The sequence below is a fragment of the Camelus dromedarius genome, chromosome 1 (assembly GCF_036321535.1).
Source record: "Camelus dromedarius isolate mCamDro1 chromosome 1, mCamDro1.pat, whole genome shotgun sequence".
Taxonomy (NCBI): domain Eukaryota; kingdom Metazoa; phylum Chordata; class Mammalia; order Artiodactyla; family Camelidae; genus Camelus; species Camelus dromedarius.
In genome coordinates, this window is record NC_087436.1 from 105613493 (window position 1) to 105641090 (window position 27598).

The window sequence follows — 27598 nt, forward strand, 5'->3', positions numbered from 1 at the left end:
AAAACCAACAAGAAATGTGGCATGAAAGAGACCAAGAGAAGGACACTTTTTTCCAGTATGAACTGAAACAGGAAAGCAAAACATTGCCTTGTTCTAGCTCAGCTGGGAACGTTCCTGTGGGACGTTTCCCACTGTTCGCAACTCTGCATTTATCTGCGCATGTTCACCCATGACGCAAAAGCACTGTGAATGCTGATTTTGAGGCTGCAGATAAATTTGCAGTAGGCAGATTTACAATGACAGAATCCTTGAGTGTTGGAATGAGGATTCCATTAAGCACGGCCATCTGCATACCTAAGTGCCGTGTGTCTGTTCCACCTGCCTTGATTGTTGTCTGCTGATTCTAATGATGCTGTCGCTCATAGTAGGTGCACAGTGAATATTTGTCCAGTGCAGTTGACTAGTTTTCAAACACAGACTCCAAGTAGCTGTCATTTGAAAATGCTTTTTACTTTTCAATAGTCATCATGTCTATCAAAGTTCATTGCTGTATTTTCTTATTTCAATCTAATTAATAGTCTACCTTGGCTTTTAACTTTCTCATCTGCCCCTACGTTCTTTAGACACTTGAAAATAAAGCCATTTTCTCTATTGGCAACAAATCCCTTAAGATTCACACAGGAACAAGGAAAAGCCTGCCCCAGTAGGTACTCCTGGATGGGTCAGATCTACGTGGCAGCAAAAAACTGTGCCCAGGGTTTCATCTGTATATGAAGTCCATCCTCACACACCCTACAGGGAGGTAGAGGAACCAGGCTTACGATCTCTTTAGAAGAAGCATCAGGAAGCAGTGCCCTAACTTTAAAAAGTCACTCTAATGGCAACCTGCTTGGCATTGATGGGCATGTAGGGGGTGCTCTGGGACCACTGGCTCTTCCTGGGGTCTCTAACAGTTTCCATCATGGCCCTACTGGAAGGTTTGGAGCTACATGTGGAGACTGGCCCCGGAGTCTGAAAAGCCATGGGTTCTTCAGGGATCCTTTGGAAAATTACAATTTGAGGACTAGAATTTAATTCCTAGAGATTTAAAAACAATTTTAAAAGTATGTTATGAAAGTCACGCATTTTTATTTAATTTATTTATTTATTCAAATGGAGGTCCTGGGGATTGAACCCAGGACCCAGTGCATGCTAAGCATGCACTCTACCACTTGAGCTACACTCTCCCCACTGTACTTTAAAAAATAAGAGAAGAAAAGAACAGATAGCATACACAGTCTCACATCACCTAAACATACACATTTTAAAAGTTTAGTGTATTTGGTAATTTTTTTTCGTATATGGGTTCTTAGAATAAATTTCAATCATACTGTATATAAAAGTTAGTCCGTGGTCTTGCATAGTTCACATCACCCTCATTCCAAACAGCTGTAAACTAGCCCATTGACTGACTACATTATCCTTTGCTAGCCATTCTACTTTTGTTAGACAGTGTTTCTAGTTTCTTTTTACACTTTCTATAAATAACAGCACAATCGACTTTTTTTTTCTTTTTTCCTAAAGCTCGTGCACGTCTGGGATTTTTCTTAGCCCAGATGGTCAGAAGCAGAGTTATTGGATCATCGGGTAGGGACATTTTTAAGGCTCTTGATAACATAGCCTAATTATTAAGAGTGTGGGAGCATGCCCATTTTAGCAGAACCTTAATTTTTGCCAAGTTTAAAAGAGACCCAGAGTTTTTCCCTCACTATGGTGGAGCTACACAGGACACCCACCTTCGGATTCCCAGGCCTGTGTTCCCCTTAGCTTTATGCAGTGTATGCATGCACACGTGTGTCTGTGCGTGCATGTACAGAATACAATGTGGATTTTTTTTTATTTTAATGTGTGATATTGGCAAGAAATTTCTTTGTCTTGTATCTTTCCCCAGTATTTCTTGGAAAAGCTTATCTTCCAGAGCTTTCTGCCTAGTGTGCTTGGAATTTTATTCATGTCTATTCATCTAACTGTCTCTCTCTCTCTCTCTCTCTCTTCTTTTTCTACCAATGGAAAATGCAGTTGTTGAGGATGACGATTGCCAAACAGAGGCTTGGAGACGAAGAAATTGGCGTGCGGCACTTTGCAGCCCATGAGCGTGAGGATTTGGTTCAGCAGCTGGAGAGAGCGAAAGAACAGGTTATCGCCAACACCTATTAAGAGTGGGGGGGCTGTTTGCACAGCTGGGCACAACACAGAGGAGAGTGGACTGTGCCCCGTTTCTCAGAAAGTGTGGGGTGCCTGGGATGCAATCAGGGGAGGAAGGAAGATACAGTTTGAATGTGTTTACTCCCTCTGCGCTTTGCTTGGTTCCCAAGTGACCTCTTCCGTTTCTGGCTTCCAGCAGATCTGTACTCTTACTTTGGGTACCATTGTTCTGAACACAAGAAACATCCTCCCTGCGCAGGATAGACAGGGAGAGGACAAAACGTGACAAACTGGCCTTAATTTGCAAGTTTCCGCTGAAATGCTGAGAGATGCTTTTTAGGCAAAATCTCAACGGGTAGCAAGCCCTAGTTCGGGAACAGCTCAGAGAGCCTAGATTTCGATTTTCTTCTCTTACTAATTGGTTTTGAAGAGCAGAACAAGATTTCTGGGTTTAGAGTGGTTTGGGAAAATATCTGTAAGCCACTGGCTATTGTTCCCAATGTCTGGATTTGCCCTCTCCGAGCCTCTGGCTTTAGGCCGTGCTGCAGCGGGTAAGCGATTGGGTCTATGTTTCCAAGCTCCTGCCCACTTCCCACCTTAGATATTATAAGTGTCTGGCCAGAAGTCATCCCCTTGCTTTTTGCTTTTGTAATATTACAGTGTGTGGCGCTGGTGGCTTTATAGCATGCAGGTGATCTGGAGAAGTTCTCTGAAAGCCAGGCAGCCCAGCAGAAGGCTCTGTCTTAGCGATAAAGCCGGCGTCTGAAGAGTGTCTTGAGTGAGGGCGCCTCCTTTGGTTTCAGATTGAATCTCTGGAGCATGACCTGCAGGCCTCTGTGGATGAGCTTCAGGATGTTAAAGAAGAGCGGTCTTCCTACCAGGACAAAGTCGAGAGGCTCAACCAGGAGCTAAACCACATCCTGAGCGGGCACGAGAACCGTATCATTGACGTGGATGCCCTGTGTATGGAGAACAGGCAAGTGGCCAGGCTCAGGGAGAATGCGGGCTCTCCACGCACCTGCAGGCTGGCAGCTGCCGCAGCCCTATTTACATTTGAGAAATTGCCTTACAGTGAAAGGAAAATCCCAACCCTGTAACAATGGTATTAACGCTCCACATTAGTGGTAAAAGTAAGAAAGAAAAACCACATGCTTACACGCCTCCATGTGTGCTCTGTCCCCCCCCCACCCTCCCTCTTCCCCAGTTGGGTGAGAAGGGTAGGGAGTCAGTGGAAGCTGCTTGTGATTGCTATCAAGAAGATGGAAAAGAATAAGAAAATAAATTGAGAAATTCCCTTAGCTGTTTCTTTTCCCTGAGGCAGACTTCAGTGTGTGTATGTGACTAACTTAATGCTGTGTCTGGTGTCGCCTCTTCCTGACTTGCTCCCCAGTGGAATCGTCTTAATGAGAATTATGTGAAAACTGTGTTGATATCCCGTAGGGGATCTCTGCAGAGGGCTGCTCTAAAGTGGGCTTTCTGTGATTTCGGTGTATTTGACCTTGATCATATTCATTTAAGAAGAGGTCACAAAGATGCGCTTTTCTCTTCCCCCTTCTGGTGGTGAGAAGATGCTGTATGTAAAAGATGGCTCTTTGAGTGAGTGGTTTTCTTTGTTTCCTCTCCTCCTTGAGTGTAGGTTTTTTTATGTGGCCCCCAAACTCTTCCTAGTTGTATATATTCTTTTCCAGGTACCTTCAGGAGAGATTAAAGCAACTTCACGAAGAGGTCAACCTCTTGAAATCTAACGTTGCCAAGTACAAGGTAGAAAATCATGATGATGACGGTGATGATTCACTATTGTACATCTAAATGTCATTCTATTTTAATTCTCTTTTATGTGCCAAAGACATCCCAGTGCTTGCCTGCCGTCCCTGACAGAGTCCAATAAGAGCTTTAACTGAGGAACCAGGAAGAATTAAACCCAAAACAGCAAACAACAAAAACAGCTTCTGCAAAAGCTCCTTGTATTCATTGCTGTTATCTGGGCAGGGTACACTGAGACCCCCCCCAGAATCTGGACGTGGCCACTTTACAGCCTCAGTCCATATTCAATTATGTTTCTTATCTGGCTTTTTTAATAAAATGTTCTGTCGTCAGATGCTCTTTGTCTCCTAATCATCATCATAAGAAAATGATTTCTGAGAGAGGAAGAAGCAAAGACTGGGAAATCACAATCGAAATGATAATGTCCACGTCACACTGAAAGGACAGAATGTTGGAATTCTCCCCACTGTTACTGAGTCGAATTCCAGCGCCATTAGTTAGATAATATTTATTTCTGCAGATGTTAGCTTTAAGTGTTATAATTAGAAAAGTCTCCTGGGTTTCTCTGCTTTGAAAATAGATTGATTTCTCTTCCTGAGGGTGAAGTTTTGCAGCAGTCTCAATGCTGGGGAGAGCCGTCTCATTTTCCTGGCTTTCGAGGTTTGCTTTTTTCTCAGAAATCTCCATGCTGTTCTGCCTTTCCATTCTGTGGGGGCCACGCTTGAGTTTATACCAGTCTATATATACACAGGCAAGCCAAAGAAGAATACCGCTTTTAAAGTTGTATAATTAATACATAATTTTTAAAATGTATGTATGCATTCACTTACCAACATTTATTCAGCTCTTCTATGTGCCAAGCACTGGCTATATAGCACGTATCAATTTCAATGTAACAGTCGGTTCTATGAATGACACACACATACTTCCTTAATCTTGTGTCCACAGCAGATTTCATTAATCACTCACAGCTCTTTTTCCAGTCCAACCACAGAATCCTTCCAAACACCACTAATGATCTTTTGGCATTGGTCCATGCAAGAAAACCTCTTCTCTGTCTCATGTCTATTCAGAAGGAGTTTCTAAAACTAGTGACTTCACACATTAGACTGAGTTCTTGCTTCAGATTTGATTTAATCTAACGAATATACATTGAGTGTCTTCTATAAATAGGCAGATGTAATTGCTGTAATTCTACTGGGTACTAACTTTAAAAAAAACAAAAACAAAAACAAAAACACCTCTTTACCAGGTCCATAAAAATCATAACTCTTTGGCGGGGACTCTGAATTTTAAAAGTTGCGCCAGCATTTGGAGTTTGCAAAGAGTTCTTGTGTGCCGGATAGGAGGCATCTGCTGTAATTAGGTCTTTTTTCTAATATTGGCTTTTCTGACAGAGGTTTTTGTTTTCTCCCCATGCTGCTTTAGAATGCTCTCGAGAGACGGAAAAACTCAAAAGGCCAAGGTAAATCCAGCAGCAGTGCTCTGACTGGAGTCCTGTCTGCAAAGCAAGGTAGGGTCCATGCTCTGGGACGGACCATTTATGATCACAGAATTCTAGAGCCATGAGTCCACCTCTGGTTTTGTGGATTAGGAACCAAGGTGATCCTTAGAACAGTCACCACCACCCCCAACTTCTGCCTGCATCAGGATTGCCTGGAGGGCTTATTAAAACAGATTACTGGGCCCCACCTCAGTTTCTGATTTAGTAGGTCTGAGATGAGCCCAGAGAATATGCATTTCTAAAAAGTTCCCAGGGGATGCCGATGCTGGTTTGGGAACCCTGCTTTGAGAGCTGCTGCATTAGAGTTTCTCAAATAATTAGACCCCTAACTACGCTCTCCTTTCCAGAATGTTTTCCCTTCTCTAATCACAGGGAGGTTAGCATCTCCCAGTGTTTGTGCCAGCCTCGTCAAGTTTCCACTTTTCCCGGCCTTTATGATCAGACTAGAAAAGTCTCATAGCTGCTGGAAGCATTTTCTCGTGGCACACGTGCCTTTTTCAAAGAAGCTTTTATTGATTGCAATTTTATTCCTCCTTCTTGTCGATTCCGATGAAAAATAATGATCGTCCAGGAACAGTCAGGGGAATAAATAGCAGAGAGCTTGCTTCTGACACTTAATATTTGGGAATTCAGTTCTAAACATAAGCCTCAAGTGGACCATGCTGGGCTGGCCCACTTTGGGCTTGTTGGCGATACGGACCAGCAAGGATCACGTGACAGCCCTCATCAGAGCTACAGCGGATTGAAAAAAAAGTGCTGAATCTCCAGCCTACCTAATAATCAGTGCACTTTTCCAAGCAACCTCTCTTTTCTCATTCAACACAAAAAGGACACCTTAGAATTCTTTTTGAAAAGAAAACTACAGTACTCTATAGAGATGTGAGGTAGCCCATCCAAGTACACCTCTGGGCGCCCTTGATAGCCAGACGTCCGTGAATGTTGAGGCCCAGTCCTGTTACTGACGTGGGGAACGCCAGCTACACTCCAACACCATGGCCAAACGGTCAACCGGCACAACTTTTCTAGAAAACCATTTGGCACCCTGTTATGAAAAACCTTAAAAACCCTTTGAGCCAGCAAGAAATAAGTGCAGACATATGCAAGCACTTTGCTTCAAGAAAGTTCTTCCTACATTAGTTATAATTAAAAAAAACAAAAAATGGAAGCAACACAAATGTCCAGCAGTCATTAAATAAATTTCTGTAGCTCTAAGCAGCTGTTACATTTTACATTTTAGTGTATATTCATGATGAGGCATAAGGTAAAGAGGAAAAAGCAGAGCTTTTTCCCATTTTTGAAGAGAAACGGATGAATTTGTGGGTCTATGTATAGGCATATAAGAAATGATGTTCAGAGGTATAAGGAGAGATTTATATATATATTTTTCTGTCTGGTAAGGGTACAAATAGTTGTTGTCTTTTGGGGTTATCTCTTCGTTTCTAAAAATGTGCATATATAAAATATTTTACATTTTGTATTTTATATTCTAAATAATCTCCTGTATTATCTTGCCACCCACCAAGCATACCACATGGGAAGCTGATATTTAAAGCAAGGAGCTCAGGACTGGAGTCACGGTCATTTCCATGGCTGGGTGACCTTCAGCTAATGTTTTTACTCCATCAGCACATTGCTTTTCTGTCCATGAAATGGGAATAAATAACATTTTCCAGGTTTTGTTTTTTTTTTTTCCAAGTCTCAAATGAGCTAGCCATTATGAGTGTTCTGAAAGTGTAAAATACTGGACAAATGCAAAAGATGATTATTCTTTTAAAACACATGTTGTTAAAAGTCCATAAGGGCTTCCTCCTTTTTGTTTAAACTTCACCCCTCACACTGAATTTTATTTTATGTTACCTTTGACACTTGAAATGGACCCTTCAATTACAATATAGTTGCATATAGAAGCCGGGAACAGATGCCAGCTTCACTGTTCAGGAAGATCTGACCTCGGCTTGCATTCCAACACTCCAGAAGGATTTAAGACTGAGTTGTAAATTTTATATCCTGCCTAGTTCAGGATCTGTTGTCTGAGGATCATGGGTGCAGTCTCCCAGCTACTCCGCAGTCCATTTCTGACCTGAAATCTCTGGCAACGGCCCTGTTGGAGACGATCCACGAGAAAAACATGGTCATCCAGCACCAGAGGCAGACCAACAAGTAGGTGGCTGGGCCCCTGGGCTGGGGGCTGGCGGGAGATGTGTGGGAGGAGGGCCAGCAGCAGTGGGTGGCAACCAGGTGGGACTAAAACCTTAAGGGAAGGAGGGATGAGCCCCCAAATCTGGAAGGAAACTTATTCAACTGCAGCTGTGCTTCGGAATAATGACAGCATCCTGGCTCTCAGCTGGAACCAGCTGAAAGTAATGCTGATTATCCCGTACTGAATGCCTACCCTGAGCCACGCCCTGCGTAATGCACATTGCCTGACAGTGTTCCTGCCTGGGTAACTGAACCTGCTCTCCTCCAGGTCTCCTTGAGGAAAGGCACCTCCTCGGTGCCATTTTAACCTTACAGCATGGCTCCCTGGGGCTCTGAATAGCAGCTGGGCCTCAAAGGGAATCTCACGCCACTTTTCCAGATCAACAACAAAATGGTGAAAAGGAACAATAATTAAAACAGAATCTCTTATCTGGTGACTACAAACACGTGGACTATGTTGGGCAAAATCACACAAGTTAAAGTAGCATTAGAGACAACAGGAGCAAAAATTAAAGTGTTCAGAGAATGGCGACTAAACAACAAATTAAAGCAACAAACGTTGCAAACAGGGCCGGCAACCCACAGTCACACACCACCCAGTGCTCAGGAGGTCCCTGCACTTGGTCTCATGCTCCAAGGTCACCATCTTGAAATTCTTTTTTTTTTTTTTTTTAACAAGGTGGCCCCGAGTTTTCATTTTGCACTGAGCCCTGCAAATTCCATAGCTGGTCTTGCTTATAAATTCTACCAGGGGAACCAAAATGAAATACAGGTACCAAAAGGCTGGGCTCCCAGCAAGAAGAAGAGGGGTTGGGGAATCGGGGGCCCCAGCGAGGTGGGGGCGCAGGGAGAGAGGCAGCCAGAAAATGATGAAGGGTATTGTAAAAACAAAATAGCAAAAAGAGAGGCCGGGAGTGAAGGGAAGATCGCGCCGGAGATGAAGATGTATATAAAAGAAGGCAGAGAGCAGTGGAGGGAGTCTGGGCAATCTTAAAGGAATGACAAGGGTAATTGATTGACAGAAGTTTTAAAAATTCTCTTAAAAGAAATCTTAACCAAGGACTGAAACGGCCAGATGCTAAAACGGAAATACTCCTCAGGGGAGGAAGGAGAAATGGGAATCTCCCCAGAATAGGTACGAGGTCTATTTTATTCAGACAGAAATCCCCTGCTGCCGGCAGCGTTCCCAGGAGCCTTCTTTGTCCTCACCAGCTCCCTGCAAAGCACCCACTGGGGCTCCTGCAAACCTTCTCAGGTCTTCTAAACCCTAGTTTGTTCTCAGCAGGTGGCCTCAGCCCCTCTTTTACTGAGAAAACAAAGCCTGCCTATTGTCAGCCCACAACTTACTGCTCCCCTGAAACCCACATCTCCCATGCTCTCCTTCTGGTCTCTGGGAAACACATGGACCTGCCATCCCCACTGTCTTCCCTCCTCAGGGCCTGGCTCTCCTGTGACCTCCTCTTTCAGTCTCTTCAGTTCGGTCCTGCCTCCTGCTTCTGCATCTTCACCAGGAAGCCTCACAGATCTTCCTGAACCCACCCAAAAGGGTTCCCATGAATTCCACTCACCTCAGATTTTTGTGAACAGGAAATCACCTCTACTTCTTTAACAGACACCCCATCAAAGTGTTTTGGAGGGGCACCTATGTTGGAGGTTTTAGAGGGGGTGCTTGTTTAGAAATGTGGATTTGGAGGGTGTCCTGGAGGGAACGGCAGGATTCTGGATTTTAGCAAGCGCCTGGTGACGCCTTGGGCAGGAACAGAAGAGCACCTCAGCTTTAATACCTCCCAAGACCTCTTCTGAATTTTCCTAACAATCTTCTGCTGAAGGTCACCAGGACCCCTACACCCCGCTTTCTGAGTCTCTCTTTTCTATAATTTCTCTACATCCCAATTCCCATCTTTTTGGATTCCTCCAACTTTCTCCACTGCCTTATTCCCTTCTCCCTCCTTCTCTCTTTCCCCCTCCTGCCCACCCCAGGCCTCCTCCTCCTCCTCCTCCTCCTCCTCTTGTATTTAGTCCTCCATCTTCTTACCACCCCCCCAGGGGACCTTGTTCCCTCTGTCTTTGCTTCCATTCTCTGCCAACTCTTCGTAGAACTCTTGTCCCCACCTCACCACCAAAAGCAAGACCCACATTTCCCACTGCTAGGTTGACAGTTTCCCCTGATACTTTTTCAGTTCCTCAAATGTGATGAGTCTAGAATCTGGAGCATGCATTCCTTAGTACGTTTTAAGACATTTTAAAATGCTTGTGCCCTTTCACACAAAGGGTCTGCTTCTAGGAATTTATCATAAAGAAAAAAAAATCAGAATGAAGCCCTAAGATTTATACATAAAGTAGTTCACTGTGGATTCATTTATAAGAGTGGGGAAAAAAAATGGAAACAACCCAAATATTTTAAAATTGAAGAATGATTAAGATTACAGAAAATCCATGAGGCAGAATATTATTCAGCCACTTAAAGCGTCATTTGAGGAATATTTAATGTGCTCTGCTAACCATCCAAATAACTAGGTTTGACGTCACTCGGGTTGAATCTGTCCCAAGGCCAGAATGTCTATTTTGGTCGCTCTTTTCTCCCAATACATAGGACAGGGCTGGGCCCACAGTGGGTGCTCATTGTTTGATGAATGGACGATTGAATCGTCTTCAAACTCTTTGTTCCCGCCCTAATAATCATATGCGGTGGCCATTTAGCTTTATGGTTTTCATGCATTCATGTATTCAATATATCTTTCCTGAGTGCTTGCCATGGTCCTTCAAGGTACATCTCCTAAATGCCCCCTCTGCTTTCTTCCTACCGGACCATCACCTCGTCCTTGGGAAGATTCTCCCATCAGTCCTCCATCCTCAGACCCCAGCCCCACCTCTTCCAATGCTTACCTGGACACTCTCATAGCCACTTGACAGCTACAGTTCTGATCACGACACAAGCCTCCACTGAAGAGCTAGGCCGAGTCCCACTGCCTACCAAGCTCAGCATCCCCACGCAGTTGGCCTGACCCTCTTGCCCCTTACAACAGATTGATTTCCTGATGTATTCCTCCCATCCCCCACTGCAACCACACATCCCCAGGTTCCATGGGCTCCCACACTCTGTTGAGAAAGATAGACATTTTCATTTTGCTAGGCTTATTTTTTAAAGTACCTTTTCATTATTAAATTATTATTTAATAATTTTGAACCATCGGATGGTTCCCATTTTAAAAAGCTAAACAGTAGATCTCCAAACTACAGCTGTCTCTCAGCCACCCAATTCCCCCTCCTGGAAGAAACCACCATTCATCACTTTTTATGTATCCTCTCCAAGGATGCATATATAAGCAAATGCATAATACATTTATATAGACACACATAAGTGCTCATATGTATTTATACAGATATAGATTTTCTTTTTTCTTTTTTTTTCTTTTTTACAAATTGTAGCTAGTGTTCGTCAAAAAAAGTTTTCTTCACCATCTCCAACCTTCCTTTTTTTCTCTAGTAACAATAGATCTTGAAGATTGCTCCCTATCAGTTCATAAAGTACCTAATGTGCCTTTTTTTTTTTTTTAATACTTTGAGGGTCTTAAGTTTTCATACTTTTCAATAAATGTTTTATCTGTGGTATGGAAAGAAACAAATTATACAACAGATGGAGTGGGGGCTCAGAATAAAATTTAAATTTGATCTGCTTGCTGTTATCCCCAATGATTTAGTAATTAAAATAGTAAAACAGCTCTGTCTGGGTGTAGCATTAGAAGTAACACAGGTGTTCTGTTCTGTAAGTGTGTGCTCCCCTACCGGCACCCCCCCCCCGGGCCTGGCAGTTAACCCTCTACTACCCCCACCACTCACCCACCGCCCGCCCCCAAGGCCCAGTGGCCAATGGGACATCTTGAAGAATTGATGAATGAACCCAGGACTTTATATTTTGAGAGGATGTTCAGTTAATAAGCATTTTGCTTGAAGTAGTCTCTGCCAGAGTTTGCAGTTGTCTAGCTACTGTGAAAGAAGGGATGTGGTTCTTGTGTCTTATGGTGGCAGAGCATCAATGGAAGAGGCAGATGTTAAAGAGGACTATCTTACAGAACACGTCTGGCTCTCCAGCCCTTCCCAGCCAGCCGTCACTTGGCGGGTGGGGTGGCAGCGGTGGTAGTCAGGACATGAGGCCATGCTGCCCTTTCACCAGCCTCTGTGCTGTGCCTCAAACTGGTACCTGCTCTCCCCCTTCTCCAGCCAATGGTGAGTCGCTTAGAATTTCAAGACCGTGGAAGCAGCAGAAGCTGTCTCGGATCAGAGCAGAGATTCAAAAGAAGGTCTCCTTGCGTGGAGGTTGGGAGCAGGGCCCTCTGTGTGGGGCCACGGCCTCTCCTCCTCTTTGGGTCCCAGCTCCCCCCAGGACCCTCACTCAGAGATTCCTGCTCTCTGTGTTGTCCAGAGAACAGAGACAGAGGCACAGTGGTGGCCAGTTCCTGAGTTAGTTCCATCTTGCAGGTCCCCTGTGACGTTGTTATTATCAGAAACTACCCCTGCAAATCCATCCAGAGGCCTGGTGTCCCAGGGATGTTCCTGGACTACTAGGTGGACATGTGCTAAAACCTCCCCTGTCCTAAAACAAGCCATAGTGAACTAAAAATTTTATTTTAAAATTTCCCTCATCCTACCGAAAAAAAAAAACAAACCCTCTCTCAAGCCTGTTTATGCCTCAAGCTGTGGCCCTGCCTGTCTCCTTGGATTCCCTGCTAAACTACTTGAAGAGTTATCTATATACACTGCTCCAACTTCCTCACAGTCTGTTTTCCTCAGCCCTGTCACTTGGATTCTGGATTCCACCCTTCCCGTCTTGTAACAGCTCTCTCAAGGGCCAGGCACATCTTACTGACCTTTTTCATCCCGTGTGACCACTTTCTAGACTAAGGCAATACCGCACACTGCCCCACCTGGAACTCTCTCTCCCCCTGGCATCGGGGCCCCACGTTGCCCAGGCCCTCCTCTTTCCTCTCCCCTTGTGTGTCTCTAGACCTTCCCTGCCTGCGCAGGTGTGCTCCGGTCCCCTGTCCTGACCTCTCCCACTCTGGTGATGAGTAGACCCACCCCCCAGCACACTCTCATCTTTGCCCTCGCAGATCTTTCCCGTCTCCCACGTGGCCAGCTGTCTACCCGGATGTCGTGTGGGCATCTCAAACTCCTCACCTGCCTCCTTGTCACGACTCCATACCTCTGGCTTCCCTGCATCCAGTGGCTTGTTTGGGGCCATCATTGTCACCGCCCTGGGCCGTACTCTCCGAACTGCTCTTCCTGCTTCACCTCACACTCCTTCCGGTTCATTCTCAACCCCATGTCAGGAACAGTTTCCCTGAACTTCATTATGCTGCTTCTCTGCTTCAAAGCCTTCAGTCTCCCTCTGCGGCCAATGAGTAAAAGTCTCAACATTCTCAATATGGCCACAAGATCATTCACAATCTGGGTCCCTACCAGCTGCCCTGGGCTCGTCTTTCACTTAATCTTCGCTTCTGCACCGCAGTTCCCCTGAAGCGCTTGTGTGTTTCCAGGCCCAGGTTTGATTCTGGCCCCTCTGTCTGCCAGCTGTGTCACCCAGGGCAACTTGGTCGGCCTCTGGGTCTCAGCTCCCTCATCTGCAAAATAAGCATAATTAAGAGCTACCGCACTGATTGTCTCAAGGGTCTAAGTGAGATCATATCTGTGAGCATGTGATTAGTAAACAGCCACCGTTATTAAGGCCTCCCACTGGCAGAGTACGCGTGTGCGTCTGCGCGCACACCTCTGTCCATCTGTCTCCCACCAGACGGAGCCCCTCAAATATGGGGACAGGGTCTGCTTCTCTTCATTGTCCCCTACAGCCTCAATATTTTATATATATATATATATATATATATATATATATATATTTTTTTTTTTTTTTTTTTTTTTGAAATCGGACCCTGTTTCTACTTCTACTGTCTCCATCTGTGAATACTGCCAGCTGTTAAGACTCAGCTGGCCCTCTTCTCTCCCTGGGCTGTGTCCCAGCACGTTCAGTGGCCCACCTGGCATTCTGTTCGGTGTAAAGCCAACCAGGAAGATGCTCTGTCACTTGAAGCATCTTGGGTTGTATTCTGCAAGCCAGCTGTGGCTGCATTCGTGTTTCAGTTACGAAGGGAACTTAAAGAGAACTTGCCTTAGGCATGACAACGCTGGTTTTACAGGGCCCTTGTGGTGTTCTCGGTTAAGAGCATGCACTTCGGAGGCAAACTGAGGTGCAGGTTAAAAGCCAGACTCACCACCAGCTGAGTCCTGCATGTGGTGGGGTTAAGTTAACTAACTTCCATACCTCTGTTTCTTAATGGGAGGAGTAGAGTGTGGTGGGTGAGAACACTGGGGGTTAGGAAAAGACATGCTTTGAGATGAACTGTGTGTCCTTGAGCAACTTGCTTAACCTCTCTGTTTGTTAGGGTCCACATGTGTAAAAGGAGAATTTTTTAAAATGCAGAGTTTTTGTCAGGTCAAAATGAAAAAAACTGCACATTCAGTATGTGTTCAGCAGGGGCTCTGACTCATGCCTGAGGCTCAGGAAAGATTAGTTGCTGTTTTGTGTTAACCACAGTGCAGTTGTCATTGGTGGCTTTGGTGTTACTATTGCCACTACCACAACTTCCACTGGATCCATTTTACTACCTCCAGCCCTGCATCAGATGCCTGTGTCAGGCTAAAGATAAAAGCAGTCAGCACTGACAAACTTCCGCAGAGTCCCTGAGAATAGATTATTGGGGACACCAGCAAATTCACCTCAGACCTTTTCTGGGAGACACGGCTGTCTTATCCAGGAACATCAGAAAAAAATACAACTGAATGTCTCTTCACCACGCCTTTGAACATTGATCCTTCAGTGTACACAGAAGAGTTAAGCCTTATCTTTTGTTTCCAAGAGGCAGCCACATACAGATGATCTGATCTCGTTAAGAAACAGGCATCAACTTGAACATGGCTGTGACTGCATCTCAAATCCATCAGCTGGTGAAAAGGGAGGTTGGATCAGAAGGTCTGAGCAAAATATTGAAAGTGAGATTACGAAGAATGGTGTTTATTGAAGGGTCAGAGACATGAAAGCAAAATAGACCCAACAAATGGAGGGAAAATTGAAAGTAATTGATAAAGACTATGCAGAATTTAAGACTTAAGGAAAAGAAAAGGGAAAAGCTCTAAGTATCTAGATGAACAAAACCACATATAGTAACGTCAAAGAGTTTCCTGTGAACTCGAAGGGAATATTAATTAAGATGCTGCAAGTCAATTCAGGTAAAATAAGGATGCATCCAAAGCCATTTATATATGTGCAGATATATGCATATTCATGTCTTGGTATGTATGTGGGTGTGTGCAGCTATCTCTGGAATATAAAGAGAGGTAGGAGAACAATTCTGGTGTTCTCGTCTCTCCTGCTGAAAGGATTTGAAACTTCACTATTAAGGTGATTTCCACATCATTTTAGCACAGCAGTGCCAAGAAAATCCCCCAAAGATGAAGACTGGCTGTTCAATTTCCAGGCCAATGGAAAGTGATTGAAGTTTTAGATGACTATCAAATCATTTCCCAAGTATATTTAATTTTGTGTAGAGTGACGAAGGGGAAATATATGCCCAAATTTATGTCTTTCCATGCATATAGACAACATTTGCCTTCCAAGTAAACAGAGTGATCTTTTCAAATACACGTTCCAGAGCTTAAACATCATGGGGGAGCCAAGGTGGTCACCTCAGAAAGCAATATAATTGTTCTAGTGATTCTGTAATTGCCGAAAGTACTTCTGAAATGCCTGTTTTTTAAAATTCTCTCCAGAGATAATTACAAGCCATGAAAAAAAGGAAAGCATTTATTTCATCACATGTTTTTATTGAACGCCTGCCGTCCACCGTGCATTGTGCTAGCGATCAGGGCTATGGCTATCCTTAAGACGTAGGTTAGGGCTCAGACGGTGGATCTTACTACATTATTGACTCAAAGTAACATTACAAAGCATGTTCATCCGTCTTACTTGTTATCTTGGTTGTTTCTAAAACTCAGACCCACCCTCAAAGAATCAAGATGTGATACTACTAAGAGTATTTAAAGTTAAATGTCATCTTTAGCAATGAGCAATTCCCAGATAGAAATGATGTCAGATGTTGGGGCAGTGGTGGACTCGTTTGGCTTCCCAGCTGTCTTTGTGGGAGAAGATTCACTTGAATGGCAACATTTTAGTAATTTTTAAAATCATTTTTAATCATTCACTTATATTTTCATACATACTTCACTAGACTATGTGTCTGTGCACATATGTATATATACATACACACATATATACACACGTATATATTCTACACACACACGCACACACTCTGTTTTTAGCATATGTCTTAAATCTCAAAACATTCCTCTATTAGGGCACTAGCAGGCTTCCCAAGTTGCCTGCCCACAACCCTAAGAGCTAATGAGACAGATGTTCACTGATCTGTCTGCCGCCTTTTTCTCCCCTTTCCCAGAATCCTCGGGAATCGGGTGGCTGAACTGGAGAAAAAATTAAGAACCCTGGAAGTTTCTGGTTTGTGGAGCCTTCCAGGTAAGCAGAACTTTGTGAAAATTGTTTTACTTTTTTTTTTTTTTTTAAAAAGGAAGCTCTCACATAATTTGCAGAGGAGGTTTTGCCTTTTTAATTTCTTTTATTTGAAGATCATTGCTGAGAAATGTTTTAAACTTAGAAACCATTTTGGAGGAAATCAGAAAAAAATTAATAAATATGCAAGTTCTCATCCGTGGACCTATGAAGTTTTGCTAACCTAAATTCTGAAATTGTCATTCTATATGTCTGTATATGTTTTATTTTTAACTTTCGTGGATATGGTAAATTGCTTCATTTTTCACCCGTAGGTGTCTTATAAAGATTTGTTCAATTTAATCATTACCCCTTAAAAATGAATATAAGAACTTACAAAAAAATGTATTTAATCATCAGTTCTAAAAATGAATGTACAAACTTACAAAAACTTGTTCAATTTAATCATCAGTCCTAAAAATGAACATAAGAACCAACAATTGCTTTAACCCAAATGCACTTTATAACCTCCTCTCTTCCTCACCCCATTTTTACATAGCTTGAAAATCAAAATTTCCATCAGAGATTTTTTTCCCAGTTGTACAGGGTGTAAAGAAACTGATGTTTCACTTTAATTAGCTATATTTATCCTGTTTGTCTTGGAAAAATAGCTCCCGTCATGAGACCCCCGTCAGCCATTCCCCTTTTTCTTTACACTCTCCCAGAAACTTGTATTTATCATTTTCTACCACCTCCTCTTTCCCTGGAAGCAACTGTGTACATATATTTTTAGCTACTTAACCTTTCCGTACAAACCCTTCTCTCCCCTTGAATCCTATCGGTTGCTTCCTTGTAACATATGAGAAATGAAAATTGCCACAGGGATGTGGACAAAACCACATGTTTTCTTAATGTAAATCTGAATAGCCGCCTTAGGTTGCCTGGAAGTGTGTTTCATAAATTGGAATTTTTAGCAGAGATCCCTTGAACTTGATGTCAAAAGACCTAACAGACCTAATTAATGGCAAGTGCCATCCTGGGGATTTGAATGATCCATTTTGCACAAGAACCTTTTGATGCAGTTAAAACCTTATCTTCTTTGAAGGTCTTTCTTTTATTGCATTGAATTTCAACTCAGGCAAATTTATCATTTATTTGTGCAATCAGATTGCTATTTCTGTGCATGTACTGGAGTTTGGGTTTTTTTTTTTTTTTTTCTCTCCAAATGACTTAGTGAGATTCCACAATGTTTTATTTCTACAACTTATGTAAAAAGATGGGAGTTGAATAAATGAAAGAATGCTGGGAATTTTCTGTCTCTGCTGTTGTTTGGTCTAGGTTAGAATGGCTATTATGCAATAACAATTGTTTCTTTCCTTTCCTTTTTTTTTTTTTTTTTTGCTGCCTGAAGGCCTGAGCTACAGTGTTTCAGTAGGATTTGGGAGTATGTTCTATTTGAAATATCTATGTTTGTGGCTAAATAGCAGTGCATTAATATCATCCCTGCATGTAAATAAATAGAAATGTATTCTCTGTGTATCTTTGCACTTTTCTGATTAGGATAGACCATTGAAATAGAGAATTCAATTAGTACAAAGCAAATATTAAACGGTAAAATTAGTTTTCAGGGTGGTGTCTGAATGGATTTTATGCCATAGTCGTGTTTGTTCTAATCTCTGGCCTCTACATAGTTACAAAGTAGGAGAACAGAAAAAAGAGTGGCAATTCCCCCGATCTGACATGGCTTATGTAAAGGCAGTAGCATTGCCCTGGTGCAGTGATGAAGGATGTTGTAATGAGGCATCACCTAATGATCATTTTCAAACCGTGGGTGGGGGGAGGGGAGGCCTCTTTCAGGGCAGATCAGACCAGTCCCCTCTATCCGTTATTGTTCTCAGGTTTCCATTTAATATCCTGAAGGGCGGAGCAAGAGGAAGTATGCTCTTTTCTTCCTCCTCCTCCTTCTCTTCTGCCTCTTTTTCCTCTTCCTCTTCCACGTTTTCCTCCTCTTCTTCCTCTTCCTCTTCCCCCAAGTAAGAGCCAAATCATAGTATTTCAGCCACCTGGAGGGGACTGAGTTCCAGTGGTTTCAGAAAATTGTTTGTGCTCTCTTATTTACCAGCATCCTGAAAAGATCAGTGTCCCCTCTAATAAATCAGCCCATAATATGTTGTTACCTTTTTGAGCATCAACTTTTGTGAATTCAACTCTGTACCAAGCACTGCAGATGTACCCCTTGCCCCCTCTGAGAATCAACAGTCCCACTAGGGCAGTAAGATGAATATACATCAAACAGTGAGAGGAAAGCACAAAATGGTACATGATTAAGTATTAACTAAGTGATAAAGATGTTAATGTGTGAGGGAATAATGTGAAGAGTCGTCAGATGCTAGACCGTGAAGGATGACTGAGAGCAAAAAGTTCAAGGATGGCAAATACTCGGTGTACATTGCACAACACTATTCCCATGCCAGTGGCAGACATTCCTAATCCATCACATCACTCTTCTTTGCTGATCTTTCATGTTAGCCCTCAAAACAGTCTTCCATGTTGGCTTTCCAGGCAGCTACCTCCTGGTCAGAGTTGATATGTGAGAGAAAATATTTTTGCCTTTCCTGATCTAGTGTGATCCCCTCATTTTACATTAGGAAACAGAAGCTCAGGAAGTTAGATGATACCTAAGGCCACAGAAGCAGGTATTAGAATTCAGGTGTTCAGATCTTCACTTCCATGCTCCACCTGTACTGGGGAAGTACAATTCAGAGGAGAGAGACAGGGGATAGATCAGATCAGCTAGGGACTGGTTCTCAAAGCAAGTTGGATTGGAGAAGAATTCAAAGCTGGAACAATCTCTTCCGAGACTCTCATGGACCCCGGTGAACTTGGAGCATGCTGGGCTTGGAGCGTGCTATGATTTTTCTTTGACTCTATTCTTTCCCTCGCTCTCTCTGCCAACAATATATAGCTCTCAACGTTGTTTGATAGAGTTGGGGCAAATGTGTGATCTTGCTGGGAACTAGACAAGTCTAACAGATGTCAAAGCCACAGAGAGATCATCTGGATAGCAGTGTCCTCCAGACTATTTAACAAGTCCCTGAGAGGTATGAAAGGAATGGGGCTATTTTGAGGAATCCACAGGGCAGGCTGGTTGGCCACACGCTTCAGGAAGGAACGACCCTCCATCCTCCCCAGCTCCCTACATATCGTCCTCATTCTCCCAGCCGTTTCCTGGCGTCTGCAGGTGAGGATGGTGTTTGGGGGGCCTGAGGGGCAGTTTCCTGCATGCACGCATACTCTGACAAGAAACACTGAGAGCCACAAAAAAATCTGGCAAGAGCAGAGCCTGGCTCTTGAAGCTTTTCATTTTAATTCTCTGTTCTCCACTCTCAGCATCAGCCTGAGAAGGAAAATGTGTATTTTGAAAGTAGCTGATACATTTTGGAGAAGGAGATGAGCGATGCTGTGTTATGGGGAATCCAGTAGGGCTTCCAAAAACTCAGACACCAGTTGAAGGGAAGGGCCTGTGTGACTTACATTGGTTGTGGTTTGAATTTAGTCTGTGTATCACCCTCATGTCACTCCTCATCCCCACCCCACCCCGCCCCGTCCCAAGGACCAAAATGGAACTAGGAGACAGCAGACCATCAGATTAGACCTCAATTTAGTCAACACAGATAGAACCTGGGCTTAGTCAGAAACAATAGAGCTGAGAGCCTTCTAAGGAAGGTCTTTGAATTCTTCAAATATTTTACAAAAACCCAATCTTGACATTTTACCAAATGGTAAAATGGTCTCTGCAGGCAGGGAATTCAGAAGGTATTTCTTTTCTCCTCAACCCCCGCCTTGATTGGACATGGATGAGGAGTGGCTTCTGCTTCCCTTCTCCGCACGCCTGGTGCTCAGATTCTTGGAGGAGTTTAATGTGCTGGTACCAGCATTCTTGAGGCATCACTGATGATGCCCTGTAGCTGGGGGGACCATGGAGACACTGGGCCCTAGAGAGTCCCTCACAATAGGAGGACTGAGGCTCTCTCTCCGGCTGTCGTCGTCACCCAGCTGCAGCCAGCTCACAACTCTGCCCATAATTCTGACTCTTTGGCCACCAGCACAGAGGGGACTTGGAAGGTTGGATGCAACACAGAGGGCAGAGTGTGCCTCTTACTGAGTCCCTGTAAGGATAGAGAGTTTCCAGCCTACTTGAAAGAGAAAGATGAGTCAGGAATTGCCGTCCTGTCCCTGACTTGGGGACAGTAACTTGCCCTGGTGGAGAGAAAGAAAAGAAGTCGAACTGAGGCATCTGCTATGGGTTCATAACAGCCATTAGTCCCTCAAGGTATTTCTAGATTGTATCTTTGCTGCACAAAGGGAGACCTGATTGGATTGACCTCATTGTGAAAACCTCTTAACAATATCCCAAGCTGCAGCTCAATGGTCCTCTTTGGGAAGCCTCTCCAGACTGTGGCCCTGAAGATTTCTGGATTTATTCCACATGAGACTTCAGGGTCAGCTCCTATCAGATTTCTCTTCTCCTGGGATGACCCTCAGATAGCAGAAGCCAGAGAGTGCTGGCTGCTCATAGCACTCTCCATCGGCCTGAGGCAGCTGCGAGCCCCATGCTTACCAAGACGTCAGGATTCCCAAGAACGCATCAGCTGTGTATTCAAACAGCCATCTGCTATTTACGAAGCACCTAGTGTATACCCAACTCTCTACTACAGAACTGGAAATCGAGTTAATAGGACATGGCCTACGGGAGGGTAGTATTTAAACAAGTGGAGGGCTCAGAGGTGCAGTCTGCGGTTTGCCTGGCTCTCCAAGAGTGAACATCTTTACCCAAATACCATTCTGTGCCCTGGCAACCCTGAAACTGAGCAGACTCATAGAACTTTAGAGCTTCTGATCTGAGCCCCAGAGACATTCAGTGACTTGGCTTCAGATAAGGTCTCACCCAAAGTCAGACAGCTGAGCCTGGAGCGTGGGCTGGGCCACAGCCCCTGGGCTTTTCGCTGTTGGCATGGTGGTTCCCACTGAGAGAATCCTCGGGGCTCATTGGCAGGGGTTTGGGATCAAATCCTGTGTGTGGGGCCTTCCTGACCACTGGGGCAGCATCACCTCATGTGCACGTGTTTTGTGTCTGTGTGTCTGTGTTCACCAAGCTCACGCTTCAAAGCCACACCTCCCTGCTCCTCACCTCCATGACTTGCCATGGCCTTGAAAACAGAGTTGTGATGGTTTTCCTTTTCCTTCTCTTTGCCTCAAACTGTCTCTCTCCCCTTAGGGAGTTCATATGAATCGATAAAAACGTTTGCCTGGTGTGCGCCTCTGTGTTCTAAGTAGAGTTTCGCTGTTATCATTTGGGGAACCTGATACTACCTGCTTTATGCCAGTTATTATTCAGTTTAAATGACCACATGGAATTAAATCAGACCTGCTGAGTATGGCAGTTCAGTCTACACTCTAAAGTAGTCATTTCAACACGTGACATCTGTTGAGCACTGACGTAACGTCTCCGAGCTTTATGTGGACCCGTTTACTTTCTCACCGCCCTCCCACGTGGTGGGCGCTGTTATTCCTCATTTTACAGATGAGGGCTCTGAGGCTCAGAGTGACTTGCCCGAGGCCACCCAGCTAGCAAGTGATGGGGTCCAGAACACAAAGAGGACAGCGTGGCCCTCGAAGCTCCACTGCTGTTGCGATTGCTATTGTCGCACCCAAATCAGAGTCACCCAAATTTCAGCAGACATAGCAGGCGGCCCCTTACTGGTGGCACTTGTGGGCAGCCATGTCCTGAGCGGACTCTAGGATTCACAGACAGCTGGCCCTGGACCTCACTGCCCTGACCTCACCCTGCAGAAAGGGCCTGCTGGCTGTTTCCCTTCCCCAGCACTCCCTATGATTGAGGAAGGTGCCCTGTCACCCAAACAGCCAGCCTCTTGTGTAGGGGTGAATGTGACCACGATTCCACTGGTGACATAATATGTCCATTTTCCCCTTTTCTGTAACAGGGGGCAAGGACACCATACTGTTCGGCGACCCCACTCTTCCCACCACACAGAGGTCGAGATCCCCGCTGCTGAAGTTCGTGGAGCAGCCCACTGAGAACAAAGCGAGTCCCAAGGACGGTAAGCAGACCTTGATTTCTCGCTCTTTGGCTGGACTGTGCCCGGCACAGGGGCTCAGCGGACATCAGTCCTTCCCCTTCCCACGGCTTCTGCGGTACCTCATGTTTCCTCTTATTGCATACGTGGGTTTGTCTTGCTTGGAGCTTCTGGCAGAAGAACATGGGCCCCTGCACTCTCAGTGTGGTGGCACAGAGGTGACAAGTGAGGGCTCAGACCCTCCTGCACTGTTAGTGGGAATATAATTTGGTGCAGCCACTAAGGAAAACAGTATGGAGGTTCCTAAGAAAACTAAAAATAGACTTACCCTATGATCCAGCAATCCCACTCCTGAGCATATATCCAGGGAAAACTCCAATTCGAAAAGATACATGCATCCCAATGTTCATAGCGGCACTATTTACAATAGCTAAGACATGGAAGCAACCTAGATGTCCAGCGACAGATGACTGGATAAAGAAGATGTGGTATATATATGCAATGGAGTACTACTCAGCCACAAAAAAGAATGACATAATGCCATGTGCAGCAACGTGAATGGACCTAGAGTTTATCATACTAAGTGAAGTCAGACAGAGAAAGAAAAATATTATATGACATTGCTTATATGTGGAATCTGAAGAAAAAATGACACAAATGAACTTATTTAAAAAACAGAAAGAGAGGAGAGGGTTTAGCTCAATGGAAGAGTGCATGCCCAGCATGCATGGGGTCCTGGGTTCAATCCTCAGTACCTCCATTAATAAATAAATTTACCTCCCCCCAAAATAAAAAAGTAAAAAATAATTTTTAAAAAAATCTAAGTTTAAAAAAAAAAAAGAAACAGAAAGAGACTCACAGACACAGAAAACAAACTTATGGTTACCAAAAAGGAAAGGGGGGAGGATAAATTGGGAGTTTGGGATTAGCAGATACGAACTACTATATACAGAATAAACAAACAACAAGGTCCTACTATATAGCACAGGGAACTGTATTTAATATATTGTAATAACCAACAATGAAAAAGAATATGAAAAAAGAATATATATACATATATGTATAACTGAATCACTGTGCTAACACCAGACACTAACACAACGGTGTGAATCAACTATACTTAAAGAAAAGAGCAAGGGCTCAGGATTTGAACCACTGGGTTCATATTCCAGCCCCACGTCATACTGGCTGTGAGAACTTGGACTAGTAACCTTAGCTCAGTTTCCTTACCTACAAGATGGTGAGGTGATGGTGCCAACCACAGGGAAGTCTTGGCACATTGCCTGGCACATGGTAAGTGGTCCGGGAATCAGTTGACTGGAGGGAAAAACCTTCTCTGGCAGGCACACTTTCTGGAGGCAGTGTGTTTTGAAGGGGATCAAGGCCCCATTTAGGGTGCCAGATGAAACAACAGGGGGAAGAACCAGATCTCTTCCTAGGTGGCAGCCTTGTTTCCCCCACTAAACTGTCCTTCACATCTTGGTTTTGCTCGCCTTCCTTCTCCACCCACAGTGTGGTTGTCAGCTCCCAAGATGGCCCCAAATGAGCTCCACTTCCTGGTATTTGTGCCCTGGTGTCATCCTCTCCCATCTTGTATCAGGGTTGGTCTGGGCAATGAATAGGTTATGGCAGAAGTGATGGTGTGTGACTTCTGAGCTAGGTTATAAAAGACGGGGCATCTGCCTTGCTCTGTCCTGGATCACTCTGGAGGAAGCTGGCTGCCATGTCTTAAAGGGACTTGAGCAGCCCTACATGCTCTTCACGTGGTCTGGAACTGAGGCCTCCAGCGATCAGCCATGTGAGTGAGCCATGTTGGAGGCAGATTCTCCAGCCCCAGTCAAGCCTTCAGATGACGACTACACTGGTTAACATTTTAATGACAACCACATTAGAGACCACCAGCAAGAACCATCCAGATAAACTGCTCCCAGGCTTCTGAGTCTTAAGCTGCTAAGTTTTGAGGTTTTCCTGCCTCCCAGAATCTCCAGGCTTCATCCCATCTTCATCCTGCTGCTGTAGGGCAAAGCTTCTAGAGTGCAGCTTTCCATCATGCTTGTACTCTGCTCACAAATCTCCAGTGGCTTCCATCCGTCTCTTGTTAGCAATTATGTAACATCACCCCCAAACTTAGAACTTAAGGCAACAGCTATGTATTATTTATCATGAGGCTTTGAATCAGACTGCTAGTCTGAGCTGGGTTCAGCAAGGCTCACTCATGCTGCGGTACAGCTGTGTTTTGAAACCTATCCAGATCACACAGATTAGTGCACGGAATAGTAAGAGGAGAAGCCAGGACAAGTCTGGGATTTCACCAGAGAGGTTCCCCAAGTACACACGAGGAGAATTCCAGGAGAGAGCTCCTGACTCGGTGCTTTCCACACTGGCCGGAAGATCAGGCTGGGCCTTTCCAGCCAGCAGCATGTGGCTGTCTGCAAGGCTGGCCTGTAACGCGCCACGGCCCGCTGTGCAGTCTGGGACATGACTTGGCTGGTGTTCATCCCCTGCAAACATCCAGTGTCCCCGTGGAGATCCAATGCCCTCTGCCTTCTCTGGGCTCACTGAGTCCCCGGAGGGCCCATGCCTTCTAACGTGACATGGAATCTGAGCCTGGCTTGATTTTCACAAGGGTGGCATAAGTAATGGCCTGATTCAAAATGATAGCTTCCAGAGTTCCATCATTAGCTCTCATTGTTCAAACCCATCCTTCGCCAGCTCGGGTGGCAACAAGGAAGCATTTATGTAGCTGCTGTCGGTATCTGGGGTGGCCTCATCACCGCTGCGTCTCTGATTAATTCCGACTGAAATCAGCTCACACTCGGGAGGACAAAGCCGTCAGAGACCAGTTAAGACAAATGTGCCCTTTGGGCCAGTGGGTGGGGGAGGACCCATTTTTAGGAGACTAGCAATCTTTTCTACAAAGAGCTACTGTTTCTTCATCTTCTAGAGAAAATATTTTTCGTTTCCGCACTGTTTGTGTGCTAATGCATTTGTATCGGCTGATTGCTTCATCATTATTGACGTGTGTATTGTTATTAATAAGTATTAATGATACTAATTCTGTTTGCTAAAACAGCACAGAATAATTACTATTGGGGGTAATAATGTTTTCCTGTTCTGAGCTATCTGAAATCTTTCTTTTTGGAAATAGCAATGCTATGCGTCTGTTCTCAAAGGAAAAATAAAACTCCCACAGCTTAAGAGTCAACAGAATCAGAGAGTTAAAGGAAAATTTTGCTCCCACAGCAAGTAACCAGAGGTCCTAGTTCCAAGAGCAACAGTCAAAGTATCTTCAGTAACTTTTCTTTGTCGTCTGAGAGTGACTTGAATATACTGTTTAGATATCTTCTGGATAAACAAAAGGGAGAAGAAGATTGGTAAATCCTGGTGTTGACCCGTAATCCAGTCTCAGCCTGGCCCCTACAGCTTTGTAGCCCTGAGACTGAAAATCTAGGCTTTCTCAGAGAAAACCCAGATAGGACCAAACAAGAGAGTTACAGCCCTGTCCATCCTCTTACGGCAGCTGTGTCTGCACGTATGGTGATGACAGTGGTGTTGCTCTCCCCCCCATCCCCAAAAAGTTAAGAAGTTCTCGCTGGTAATCTCAGAGGTTTGCCATTTTCAAAAAAGATTCATGCGTCTGGACATGAGCGGAATGTCATCTAAAGAAATCGCACAAGGCAAAGGACTGGCGACCAAAAGGCCCCGGTGTAATGAGACCACCTTCCCTTAGATGTAAATTAAGGTACAGAAGATTGACCTGACCCACAGTGAAAACACTGCAAATGGTTTAGGGGTTAGGTTGTTATGGATAAGGTTAATTAATTTTTCAGGGGCACCAGAATATACTATTAAGTGTCCTGGAAGAAGTAATTTCATAAGAGTAATTTCCAGAAGGAGTTTATTCATCTCACGTTGGTGAAAAATTCAGCCACGGAAAGGACCATAATTTACTCCTTTTGAATAAAGCTTCTTGCACGATGCCAGAAACTTGCTCATTTTGACTCGGTGCTTCCCATGTCTCCTGCACAACCACTATAACATTTGTCATTTGTTAGCATGAAAATGATGTGATTGTTTCTCTGTGCAACCTCAGATGTAGCTAAACGTTTGTGTGAGTTAGAAATCTCTTTTTTTCTGCAAGTGCCATTTTAAGAACTTTTAGGGTAGCAACCTGAATGCAACCTGGAGCAAACGAATTCGAGGATTGCTTCCATTTATTAATGGATGGTATTTAAATATATGTACTCCTATATTCACTTATTCACGCATCCATGTATATGTCTGTAGATTCAAACATTTAATAAGCTATTTATTGCACCCCCCACCATAAAACATTGGCAACATTAACAAATTAATCAGATGAGATTTTATACTTCAGGTGGTTTTTATAAGCTAATTATACATAAGTTACAATGGAAAGGTAAAAAAGTAAAAAGTATGAAGTTCCCTTAGAGTTCCAGACACAACCTTGTGGGGATTTGGACAGTGGGGAGAGTACTTCCCGGCAGATTAAATCAAATAGGCTTCATGAAGGAGGTGGAGGTCAAGTTCGCTTTTGAGGTTGGTCATCTGGGTGCATCAAGGAATGAGAGTCATGGAGGAATCAACCACCAAAGCAAAGGCGCAGAAGGCAGGGCTGCATGCCTTGGAGGGTTCAGTGTGGCTGGAGTGTAGGGATGGAAGGGGAGTTGGCATGGCAAGTAGATGGATGTTGGGTCACTGAAAGCCTCGACTGTCAGGAGAAGAGCTTAGGCTTTGTTCCTAGGGCAGGGGCAGCCTTTGAAGGTTTTAGAGCCGAGGAAAGGAACGCATGGTTGGACTTGTTTCAGTGCTAGTGCTTCTTGCACTGTAATGTGCACCCGCGTCACCTGAGATCTTATCAAAATGCATCTTCTGAGCCAGTAGGTCTGGGGTAGGGCCTGAGACCCTGCCTGTCTAACAGGCTCCCAGATGAGGCTGCCAGTGGTGGCCCTTGGACCCTACTTTGAGTAGCAAAGCTTTAGGGAAGGCCCCTCTCCTGACAGGTTGGATGACAGCAAGAGGAGACTACCAGCAAAGGAACCTGTCAGGAACCAGCCCACGTTATCCTGGCGGAACAGATCTGAATGGTTATTTTTTTAAAAATTAAGGCTTGCTTTATTCACTCATTTATACATTCACGAATGTCACTGTAAACACGAGTAATGGTCTCATTTTCAGGTGTGACACTGAGGCCAGCGAGTTCTTAGGAGAGTAATAACATAGTTGTCCGTGACTAAACACAGGCTTTCGAGTGTATAAAAGATTGGGTCGAATTTCTGTCCCTGGGGAATTTCTATGGTCATCAAAAAGGCTAAAGAGAAAGAAAACAGCTTA

The 27598-nt window shown here is 44.3% G+C and overlaps 1 protein-coding gene across 4 annotated transcripts in view; it reads left to right on the plus strand.

The window, feature by feature from the left end:
* Nucleotides 1-27598, plus strand: part of CCDC149 (coiled-coil domain containing 149) — a 96284-nt gene that overhangs the window by 62139 nt on the left and 6547 nt on the right. For 2 of the 4 annotated variants that reach the window (XM_031436553.2, XM_031436542.2), the window contains exons 5-12: nt 1999-2115; nt 2928-3100; nt 3813-3885; nt 5317-5401; nt 7408-7552; nt 16096-16172; nt 17557-17589; nt 22151-22267. In XM_031436553.2, the coding sequence (XP_031292413.2) occupies nt 1999-2115; nt 2928-3100; nt 3813-3885; nt 5317-5401; nt 7408-7552; nt 16096-16172; nt 17557-17589; nt 22151-22267 (820 nt within the window). The remainder of the gene's footprint in view (nt 1-1998; nt 2116-2927; nt 3101-3812; nt 3886-5316; nt 5402-7407; nt 7553-16095; nt 16173-17556; nt 17590-22150; nt 22268-27598) is intronic. The other 2 variants (XM_031436549.2, XM_064487755.1) reach the window with 1 other exon arrangement.